General features: G+C 29.2%; 1 protein-coding gene across 1 annotated transcript in view; it reads right to left on the reverse strand.

The window, feature by feature from the left end:
* Window positions 1–1,291: 1,291 nt before the first annotated feature.
* The window catches only part of LOC129966465 (PDF receptor-like), a 139,911-nt gene continuing 128,475 nt past the window's right edge, over window positions 1,292–12,727 (reverse strand). The window contains exons 11-14 of the mRNA XM_056080889.1: window positions 10,884–10,969; window positions 9,554–9,737; window positions 5,043–5,121; window positions 1,292–2,175 (exon numbers count right to left, since the gene is read on the reverse strand). Of these exons, the coding sequence (XP_055936864.1) occupies window positions 2,075–2,175; window positions 5,043–5,121; window positions 9,554–9,737; window positions 10,884–10,969 (450 nt within the window). The 3' untranslated portion in view covers window positions 1,292–2,074. The remainder of the gene's footprint in view (window positions 2,176–5,042; window positions 5,122–9,553; window positions 9,738–10,883; window positions 10,970–12,727) is intronic.

The following is a 12,727-nucleotide window of genomic DNA, read 5'->3' on the forward strand; positions in this document are numbered from 1 at the left end:
AATTTAAAAAAATATATTTTATAGAATTTTTTATTTTATTTTTTCGATTATTGTGTGCTATTTTGAATTCTAATCTTATCTTTACAAGAAAAATTAGTTCCAGGAAACCGTATTCCACAGGCAGCGACTGTTTCATTATTCAATATATTCAAGAAATAATGAAATGAAAATTTTCTGGAATCTAAAATCTTTCTGTAGAAAACTTTTATTTTATACAATCTGAGGAAACTAAATACCTGCATTACCGTTTCTGTTCACTGAAGTTTTATAGCAGAATTTAATTAAAGCAAAGGGTAACATTATAAATTTCTACCATTTTTTCTTCTTTTGGATGCAAGTAAAAATGAATTCTAGCAAAATAAGGGAAAACCTACAGCAGAGGAATATCTATTTTTAAAGCGCTCATTAAGTTGCCTCTCCGAATGTTCTCATTCATTAACTTATGAACTAATTTTCCTTCTTAAAGTATAATATCAAGCACTTTATAAATTAAATGTTTTACCTAAAACCCATACAAATGTAATGTTGAAAAACAAATTACTTTCGTATAGTTTGCCTTTCGCACCCTAACATTATTAAATCATTAACAACGACGTAACTTTCTTCGCCGTTAAATGCTAAGCATCTCTCCTTCCAAAACGACAAAACCGCAATTTAAGAAATAGGTTTAATGAGTCTGAGAAGAATATTAATTTATTGTTAAAACATCAGCTTTGATATTTCAATAGTGAAAGACTGCTATATATAGTGATTCATTTTATATCGTGAAAGATTCATTTTTTTCTGAGTTACTTCAATTTTTTTTCATTTGTTTAAATACTATCATATAACCACACCAAAACCGATTTTATACTAGAAATGAATGCTCACTCAAACTTTTTATAAAGCTATCGTTCTGAATTTGTACTGATTCAAATAGGATATAATAAAAAACTGAATAGGGAAACAATTTGCAACCGAAGTGTACAGTGCAGATTTTTATTAAAATTGTGCTAAATGAGACATGAGAGATAGTTATTAAACATTCATTTTAATTTTTTCATATTATGTTAGATTATAACTTCTGTCATGACATATGTCTTATATGACAGCCGATAAAATACATGATAGATGATAAACATTTATGTAATAAAATGTGGTGAAGTTAAAATGAGTGTTAAGAGGTGGTATAAAACGGGTGAATATGAATTATAATAAGTAAATATATATATAATTAGAAAAGAGAAATATAAGTATACATTATATGTAAATCAATATTTTATTAGAATTTTCAACAATTTTTTCTCTGCCAATCTGTTGTTCATCTAAAATATGTCTGAAATTAGAGTGTTAATGATTAAACTTGACAATAGGAATTGGTCTTTAGTTATTCATCAGATACATTGCCATTTTTCTATATAGCAGTGTTTCTCCTTAGCTCACCGAATCAAAGAACTTTTTACGAAAATCTGGTACGAAATGAAAATATTGAAGTATCTGAAAGACAAGAGTCGTTTGGAATTGTTAAAGTCATTCCGGAATCCTTCTTATGAGCACTGAAGTAATAATGAATGTCTCAACAGATATGTGTCATTAAATTGCAATAGTACATAAATTTGCTGAAAAATTATTAAAATAATTTTCAAAATAACTGTTTTTTAATATTTTTTGCATTTCATTCTTTGATAATACAAAGAAGAACATTAGTGTATCGTCATAAAGCTGAATTCATACTCTATGTACAAAAAACACTGATCTGTGCGATATTTATATACATTAAATCCTCATAATAAACAGTTGTTAGTAGTGTTCAAAATATGTTCTTTTCTTAATTATGTGCCAGTGCCGACTTTATGAAAATAATCATTCCATCTCAATATTATCCTTTCTTAACCGGTTTGTGGAAAAAACGCAACAGAAAAATATTTATATACAGTTTTTCATATGTTTCGGAGGTTCCCTGTATTTATAATCCATCTCCTTGTTTGTTGGTGGAAAACACTCATTCCTCTTGTCGGTGAAAAATCACAATGGGAAAGTCAGAGAGAATCTGTGGCTGGCCATGGAACGCTCTATCTCCTATTGGAGCCTCATGCTATAAGATGCTGTTGGGTTCATCAGAACTCACTTTGGCCTCGTTTCTCGACACTTCTTTCTCTTCCGTGACGGGTCGGATCCTTGGAACAGGAAAAGGTTCTGTGATTCGAGAGAAATGAATACACATTAAGATCGACTGCTGAAATGAGAAAAAGCAATATTAACTGTATTAATACTGAAAGGTCCCAAACGTCCGGTCAATGAAACTACCAGGGACACCTGAACAAATACCATCATTGCGAAAGTTCTTCCCCTTTCTTAAAAATTGATTGATTAAATACCTAAGAAGTGTGCTTTATTCCTTGGCTATGCTCGCCCAGATGAATTGGAGGAAGTTTTCTGAGAACTCTCAAATGATGTTCGAGCATACATCTGGCTTAAAAGCCATCGGCAACAGGACATATTAACTTTTAAGAACACAGGTCATTATTGCGATTTTTGAGATGGGGTCGGAATTTTTCATATATTTGGAAGAGAAACTTGAACGTTTCGGTATTCTGAGGTACCAAAACTTGAATTATTTAAAAAAATGAGAGCATTAAAAGAGCACTCACTAAATTTTAAAATTAATCACTTAATGTGTACATAGAAGGGCCAGGGAAGCTCCTCCCTCGAGTTCTTTGCACAATTATAGAGTATTAGATGCATATGGTTAGCTGGAAAGTATGTTGGAAAAAAATCAATGCATGAAAATTGAATTTTTGAAATGAAATGAAATTTTTGGAAGGTTCTTTTTATTAGCCAATTCGCTCCGAAATTTAGATTAGATCTACAACTTCAATACTATTTCATATACAAAATACGTCTATATAGCATGCTATTCTTTTGAAAAAACATGCATACATATACATGGATTTACCATAGATATAAAATATAAAGATTCATCCATATATCTTGTGCTTTTTAACTTCAATGCTTATATACGAATATACCAATAATTATCTGATGGCAGAAATGAAAGAAAATTTTATGTAAACTTACAATTTTTGAGTAAAGATTCCTTTCACATTTCAGTTGTCTGGCTTATATCTTATTGTTATCGTGTTTAAACACATTTGGTAAGTAAGAAAACATAAAGCTAAACTTCAAAAAAAAAATAACGATCTCGAAATTTTTTGCAATTAAAATAGATTCCCTTAAAATATTTCGTATATTTAAAAGCAATTTTACCGTTGAATGAAACAATTAAAAATATGATGCAGTGTTTAGATAACGAGAATCAAAGCGATTTTTTAAGGCAAAAGATTTGATTTTTTTGGCTGTAAGAACGGAAGCGTTGACCTCAGACGGAGCACTCATTCAAATATTAGTTGAGGAAAATTGTCACGTCCTTTCAGTTTGTCTACTTAGTTTTATATAATGCATTCGCAATTTTTCTAATATATAATACATTCGCAGAGCAATGAGCTCAAGATAGGTTTTCATGAACGATCTAAGTCACTCAAATCTGACCATTACATTCCCAAACTGTACGTGGAATTCGGACAGTTTTGGAGTGATATAGAGTTGAAAGAATGCATTTACTTCGCGCCATTTGAAATGACCATGGACCATGCAGTGAATGCTGTGTGAGGAATAGGATTATGATCCACGCAGAAGGTCTTCAATATAGTCTAGAAATGCTTTCACCAAGCGAGATGAAGTGAAGTAGTCGTGGAGTGACCATCAATGCAGTTAATGACACCTTCCATTTTGGAGATAGTTGAAAGATGCATTAAAGTAGAGTGTCACTTGTCATTTGAATGGCGTGGAATGATCGGGTCAGGCTGGCTTCAACTTTTACCAAAGATTTATATCCTTCCCCCGGAGGGCATCTCAGACTTGGGAATGAAAATTTTCTGAAATAGGGTTTGGTACGAGCCTTGCTGGGTACAGAAATAGGGTACAGTCAGCTACTCCCCACGATTGACCCGATTGGCCTTTTAGACTCAACTTTAGTTCCTTTTAATACTGCCGGGGTATCCGGTCATTCAGTTTTCTGCTTACTTTCGGGTGGAGTAGTTATTTATGGTCACCAAAGAATTATACACGATTAACTAATAAATAGATAATGAACTGATGTATCTAAAAGGGATTCCTCATGAATAAATTATTATGATCCTATTGCTCAGTGACCAGGCATTTTTTTCTCTGAGTTGCATACCTTATTTGATTATAATACATAAATATTGGTATCAGTCACAATCATCTTACGAAATATATTATTTTTTAAGCATGACATGCATTTTGTCTTTTTAAGAATAGAAGAAAGTCCCCATAAAAGTGCACTACTGTTATATTTCCAATTATCTTTTTCCAGTGTTTTAGAAATTTTAACAGCTCTAAATCAAAATTATATAAAATATTTTTTATGATACTACTACTGTATTATTCATGCAGTTTTATCCACTTTTTTTTAAATTAAAAATTTTTTAGGCAGTTTTTTTTTATCGTTACAGTTTTAGGGCGTAGATATTTGCTATCTCGTTCTTTTTTAGTAAGATTTTATACCTTGAAAAATTGATATGTGAAATGAAAGCGTTCTTTGAAAAATACTTTTTTAAAAATTTTTATTGGCATTTAGAATTTGCACTGGCTATAAACGATAGAGACATCTTAATACATATTCAAATACTGCAGCAAGAATTCTTTAGAACCATTAATCTTGATTCATTTGTAATAGTTTTTAGTTGTGTGTCAATATTTTAGTTGTGATTTAAACAAGGGTTCAAATGAAATAAAACTCATATTTCATACAATATCAATAAGTGAAAGAAAATTTGTAAGCCTTGGACCATTTCTTAGCAATTTTTTTTTCTTTGAATGCAAATAATAATTTCTTTAAAAATTTAAAAACAAAGACCAGACATAATATATCACCTTATTTATAATAAAACTTTTAAAAAAAGCTTTCCATTTGCCTTAATAATGTGATCCTTGAAAGGATTTTTTTTGCTTTCTATAGAAAAAAAAATCTTAAATCATACCAGGTTGCGAACAGCAGGCTATCAATGATTTGCCAGAGAAACGATAAAAGCGCCACTGTTTTCGAACAGCTTCTTGAACCTGTCAAAAGTAAGAATCATAAAGTATATATCTTTTCATTCTAATATATATATATATATATATATATATATATATATATATATATATATATATATATATATCGGAAATCAGTGTTCATTGAAAGAGACATTAGACAAAAATTACCAAGCAAAACAATTATAGATAAATGGAAAGCATACAAATTCATTGATATGAACGTTTTCGGATGTGCAGATGTGTTGTAATCTACCTGTACGGGCATAAAAATGACAAGAAAATCCACTGATTTCATCATTAGCTTGTCAATCTCTTAGATGTTTGTTGCTGTTCCTGTTTCAGCATTTCAGGACGTCGCTTCATGGCGATTTACCGATTTTTTTTGTCACGTTGTGTCTATTACTACCTACCTCTCAACGGGCATGTCTCGATTTGAAAGCCAAGACTACGCAAGTATTCATTTCGTGTAATGGTAACGCTCGATGAGCTGAGGAAGAGTATCGTCTGCGTTACCCAAATCGTTGTACAGCTCTATTTGCAGCAGTTCGCCAGAGACTAAGGGAGAGTGGTTCGATTTGTAAGATGTTTGAGAAAAGAAAAGTAAGAATCACCGATCCCTCACCGTTAAGGAAAATGTACTTGATACTTTGGATGAAAATCCAAGGATGAGTTCGCGTATACTTGTTAGTGAAGTTTGAACTTCATAAATTAAAGAGATGAAAATCTTGCACGAAAAGGAATATCACCCATACCTTTTTATACAGGACTTCTACAAGCTAGTAGCATTTTGCTGTTGATTGTTAAAAAGAAATATATATTTGGAGTAAAACTGCAAGAACAGTGCATCAAGATAAATTATTATTATCCCATTTTATTGCAAGATTCAAATAATAATAATCCTTTAATTAATGTATTTTTGTATAATGGTTTTCATAAATCCGAATCTGAAATTTAGAAAAAGAAATAAGTAGAAAGTATAACGAAAGACCTCAAATAAAAAAGACGAAGGCATTAAAGTAGTTATCTGATCTAGACATATAAATATTTAAAAATAGTAATAAAACATTTTCTGCCATTTAAGAAGGCATTTTAGTCAGAAAGTAAATAAATAGTATATGGCGATATCAATTTGTTTAATTTCAGCCTCTGTTGATAATGTATTACGAACATTTTTGAATAAAATGACGCATTTGTTCACAAGCAAATTATGGTGATGCATTCGAAGTTTTACTATTAAAAAAAGTCCGAAAATCAATGCATCACGTCATATCGAGGCTGATTTGTTTTTCTTCTTCGTTTTCTTTTCGTATTCTTGTAAGTCTGCTACTTACTTCATAATATGTCATTTTTACTAAGAAGCAATTCTTGAAAAGAAAATGCATGTTGTTTTTCTTTGTCATTACGCATAATTAATGGTTTAAATAAACAGGAAAAATAATAAATTGTGTTGGCATTTAAGATTATAAGTAAAGTTTCATATTTATTCTTTAACTAAAGCAATCCGATATAATGGTTGATGCTTCTACAGAGCATGCGCAAAAATAAATAAAAAAGAAATTCCTGAAAAAGAATTAAAAATGTATGCATTACAATAATGAGCTTGTAATCATGCATAATTACTGGAATTACATATGAATAATCCCCGGTAATTACACATAATCAGAGGATTAATCGCCATTATCGTAACATATATAAGATAAATTCTTAGCTCATCTCCGCAAAACATTAAACATTCACAGCATATGGATTTAATTGCAATAATGTGAATCTTCAGCCTTGCTAAGCCGATGTGCCTTTCCTTCTTTGTTCTGAGAGTTATTTGAGTTTTCGTCCGATTTATCACAGATATACGACTTGATCAAGACTTCTACTCAACTAATACTACAACAAAATCTCCACTTATGACAGGAACATTTTGATATATCACAATATTTAAAAAACGAAATGCTGTAAAATATTTTAGGAATGAAAATGACTAAAATGTCTAGAAGGACTAAAAGAAGTAAATGTTAAAATTTGGCACAAAATGATGCAACCCTACTTCATGAATATAAAATTACAAAGACTGGAAGGGTCATTGAGAAAAAAAAAGCATTAAGTGGGTCGATTCAAAGTAAATCAAGTCAAAGTTGAAATCCTTTTTAGACAAAAGAATTTCATTTCAGGCGTGGGAGGAATTCATTAAATTGTCACAGAAATAAAACATTTAAGTTTCTTTAAATTTCATGTTAAGGTTCTCAAAAGATTTAACACGTAGTACATCTGTACTAATAACAGAAATATTTGATACATTTCATTTCTTAAAACTATTAGTAAATATGCTTGATACATAATTTTTATTTCTGAAATCCTGTTATTTTTAAAAATTGGTGTTAGAAATGTCGACAGAAAAATAATAAAACACCTTCTATGCTGAAAAGATATTTTAATTCAAAATAAATCATTCTGAGGGACAGCGCTTCTCATGCAAAATTGTAATCATTCCTTGTTTCTTTGTATCGTAGTGCTTTAAAATGTCATCATAGTGCTTTAAAATGTAAATGTATAGTTCATTTTCTTCTAAATTTCGCGATTTTATAACTTCATTTCTTTTTTTGTAAACTGCACAGACATTTAGGAGAATCCTTTTTTAGCTTTCTATAATGGAAGAAAATTCGGCGATTAAGTATTTGATGGGATAATGAAAATAGTTTGAATTTCAGGACAACAATATAATCTACTGCTGGAAATTAGGTTTTTAAAAAATTTAAGTTGGTATAATTCAGGAGTAAATTGCAGGTCATTAAATTAATATCTTCCAAAAGCAATTTTTTATATTTTAAAATATGATAAAAGTAATTTTTGAGCAAAAAATATTTTTGAAAATTATCTCAAAAATAATAATAATAAAAAAAAACACAGCAAACTTCAGCTTAATTTTTAATTAACTAAAAAAATTGCCTCTAATTGCATATTTCCGTGCTTTAAAATATTTTTGTGCTGAATTTGGTTCGCTAAACAGTTTAGGTCATAAATCGCCACCTCGTAATACACACATTCATCTTTATTATTTGTGTGCATGTATATATATATATAACAATGTTGGGACAGAATAAGTTCTATTGTTTGTATCATACCATTAATTCAAAGTCTGAAAATTAAAAGATTTCCGTTAAAAAAAGGTGAGATCTCAATTTTTAAATTAATAAGAGTCCATTTTGAAATCCAAGTTTAAATGTTTCAAACAGCATTTAATTCCATATAATTGGACGCAACTGTGGGATTTCTTTGGTGTTCTTATATTCGGAATTCTTACATTTTGGCGTTTTTAATCAATTAAAAAAACATTAAATGATCATTCCTACGGATAAACACAAATTTTTTTTTTCTGGACTAAAATCTAACAGCCGGTGAAAAAATATATATTTAAAATATACTAAAAAAGTTATAATATAGCTAATATAATTGGTATTATTTTGGAAAAAAAATGTTTAAACATCTAATATTTTCAATATAATCAATACCTTTATATGAAATAAGATAATTCATACTTTTTTTATCATCCGAAAAGTTTCCTTCGACTTAAAATTAAAATATGAATTGAAGGAACGATTTTTAAGAATCGTATAATATTGGTTTTCTCTATTAGCTACAAATAATATTTAAAGAATGATAAAAAAAATTAATTAAATATTCTAAATGGCAACTCGGTGGGAAATAAATAAAATGTTTTAAAATATCTGTAATATTTTCATTCAATACGATTGTCACTATTGTAGATGAAACAGTTTTTTTTCATAGAAACTTAGTTTTTAATAAATTGAAAACAACCCATTATTTAATTTATTGTTCGGAAATCTTCTCCAAAGCATTTCTAATGCTTCCTATTATTTGTGAATGAAATTTGATATAAAAAAATCGTTTCAGCATTTTGGATTTCTACTGCATGCAAACTTTTTGTGCGGTTTTGGATTTAATTTTTTTCAGACTATCATCGGTTCATCGAAAAAAAAAAAAATGTCGCACATATCATGACTCTTATTGCCATAACTACCAGTTTCGTTCTATTGTTTCTTCTATTCCGATTTAAAAAAACACTGCACATTTTTTTCACCTTTCCCTCCCTTGAATAAGGGTAGGACTCGATAAACATCTTAACATCTTAATAACATCTTTATAAATATCTTAAACATATTAGATCAGTTTAGGATCCTTTAAAAATTTGTGTAAATTAATGAAAGCATCACATAGAAATTAAATTGATTGAAAATGTGACACTTCCAAGATAACCATTTATTCTTTAAGATAACAGAGGAGTAAGAAAACGATAAAGGAGCGGTAATTAGCTTAATTTCTGTTATTTAATATTACACACACACACGTAGAGTACTGAATATTATATTTACTATTCTATTTCTCTAAATAAAAAAATAATTTCATATAAATATAAAATAATCTATCGACCTTTTTTATTTACCTCTTTATTCAAAAAGCAGTATAATAAAGAAATGAAAAATCCTTGAGATGCACTCAGTACATGTGCAGTATAGAACCATATAGCAAATTGCAAAGGTGTGCCATCGATGGGACCTGGTATCACATCCATGATGTTAGTGATTCCCAGTAATGGTAACAACAAAAGTGCAGCACGTACTGCCTTCCTAGAAAAAATAATAATAATGCTTAGTAGATATAAATTGTATGCATACATTACTTTATATATAATGTATATATGTAACATGTAACGTATGAATAAACTTCTACAAAAACTATTAGAAAATTAAAAAAAAAGGTACAATTTATGATGTGGAAAGAAACGTTGTAATATAAATAGCCCGCCCTAGAAAAATTTTATGCTACCACAATGATTAATTGACTCAGAGTTCTAGAAAATACTTGGCGAATTAAGCCATTTAGGAGTCCTTTTGAATAAAAGTTTCGCATTTCCTTTTCTCATCATAACCACTTTCCATTATAAATTCTGATGAACAAATATTACAATAATTGGAATAACGATATATTTAATCAAAGGTTACATTCAACGTAGGGATCGGTAATTTAAATTTTAAAGAAATTAAAAACGAAATGACATAAAAATTCTTCAACATAATATAAATGCTGTAATAAAAATTTTGACAGAGGGGATTTTCTGATACATATGCATATTTTCTATGGAAATATTAACTTTCATTAAACTTGTCGATGAAAATTCTATTGATATTTATTGAAACTCTTCGGGGTGGCGTTCGTCAACGTTATCCAGTCGAAACTTGATATAAAGGTATAGATATGTAGATCTAAAGGTTTTCTTTAAACAAGTGCTTAACACAGACTAATCCAGCATGTGACGTATAGTGTCACCTCGACACTTATTTTGTGAACTGTCTCTTGCTAAGCGAGTCACTTTCTTTTCACATTTTGGTTTGTTCGTTATGCGAATCGCTTCTTATGTGAGATGCTCGCTAAGAGAGGAATGACCGTATTGTCCTTCGAAGCTTAACAAAAAATATGACATAAATTAATTACACAAATAAGTGCTAACTAAAATTTTATTGATTTATGATTCACTATACTCAATAATATCTATACGTGTATAATTTTTCATCCAAATTCAAACCAACATCAGGCCATACGGTATTATCATATCTATTTCTCACTGTTTCAAGGGAAAAAAATACAGCCAATTGTCACTTTGGAGTCTGTCTCTTATTCAATCGATTTACCATTTAAGTAAGATTTGACTTGTGTAACTCTTCAGTAAATTATACAGTTGCAAAAATATTTCTAAATGAAATTTAATTTCTTACCTAATTTGTTGGAATTCGCTTGGAGTATTTACTTGAACCTTCATCAATACGATGCACACAATATTCAATAATATCACAAAGTTTATCTGCAAAATGAAAACAAATTCTTAGAATAATGTAAAACAGGATAAAAAAGGATTTTTCAATTGAATCACATTCCAGAAGATAAATGAATTGACCAAATTATATGAAACAGATTATTTACTTGACAAAGCATAAATAAAACTGATTGTAGGTGCATTCTACGACAGTTATTATGAGTATGTGAATGCATAGATAAAAGTAAGCTTTAATGAAGCCCCTTTTGTATTTCAAAACACCTTTTGAGGTAACAAAAGCAATTTTTAGACACTATCAAACCTTTACTTTTTCCTTCACTATTTTACTATAAGTGATTGTTCCATCATTTACAAATTTATTCATTAAATTTGTATCTTTAAAAACATATAAAAAGTAGTTATTTTTATTTTAATTTTCGCTTATTACTGTTTAATGATTACAAAGATTAGGGTACCTTGTCATTCATTTTCTGACAAATTTAATGTCAGATGATTTGAAAATTTTTTTTAATTCATTAGCCGATGACTTACAATAAAGTTTTTCAAATATTAATATGATGTATTTAAAATAAGCAATAATGCTTCAGTTTGATAGACTATTACTCTTCTGTGTATTTCTTCCTCAACGATTCACACAACATGACAGGATGGATGATGGTCATTTAGCACAAAATCAGGAAAGGAGTTTTTTTCTAGATTTAAGTACTCCAATGAAGGTTATTAGTACCTTAAAATTTCCAATGCTTCTTCGCAACATTTGTGTTGAAGATTATTGATCATTGTATGTGCATGAAAATGTTAAAGTATGAATGAATAATGAATGAACTGTATGAAATGGTACAATTGTTACTCTATTACCCCAATGTGTAACGTGAAAATGCAAATTTAAATTGAAAGAGGGAGTTTGAATGCATTTTAATAATGAATTTAATAATTTCAATATTAATTTTTATATAACATTTTACAATTCTACAATTTATAAGTAAATAATAGAAAAAGCCTCGCTGAAAAATTTGGGAATTTTTTTTGAAGAAAATCTTTATATGTTCTCAAATATGCGTGCTGTTTTTACAATTCATGTAATGTTCACAGAAATTAAAACCACTTTTCAAAGTTTTAAATCATAATCTGCTTTCTGTGAAATAGCGTGAGCGAAAAAATCTTTTTTCCTTCAGCAGTTTCTGATGGGTCCCTTAAATGACTCAATGATTTTATCTTCACAGTAAAATGAGAGTTCAAATATATTTTTGTATCATCGAAGTTCAAAGACAGTTTGTTCAGCTATGCCTGAGACATTCAAAAAGTTTCGTAAATGCGAAATTATCAGGATGTCTTATTATATTCTGAGTTACGTAAATCTATCCTATTATATAGAAGTTCAATGAATTTTATAAGCAATAGTGTATTATTTTACACTTACTGAACATTGAAAACAATTTCAATAAAATCTTACAAAATAAAAGGTTTTAGTTTCAGCGTTTTTATACCAACCATTGCGAAGACAAATAGAACAGAGAAACACTCTAATGAAATGAATATCTGTCTCATTTCAGCTACGAAATACAAACTGAAAATGCATGCATTAGAATAAATAATTGACTACCAAACATAATATTATTGCATAAGAAAGAGCATATGTTTACAAGTAGATTGGGTTACCTTCAGAAATTAAATCTTTTACATGTTTGACATTTTAAATATCTATGCACTACAAAGAGAGAGAGAATAAGTTAATGGGATTCATAGTCTGGGTGATAGTAATAACAGAATCTCACATATAAATAT

This window comes from Argiope bruennichi, chromosome 4 (genome assembly GCF_947563725.1).
Source record: "Argiope bruennichi chromosome 4, qqArgBrue1.1, whole genome shotgun sequence".
NCBI lineage: Eukaryota > Metazoa > Arthropoda > Arachnida > Araneae > Araneidae > Argiope > Argiope bruennichi.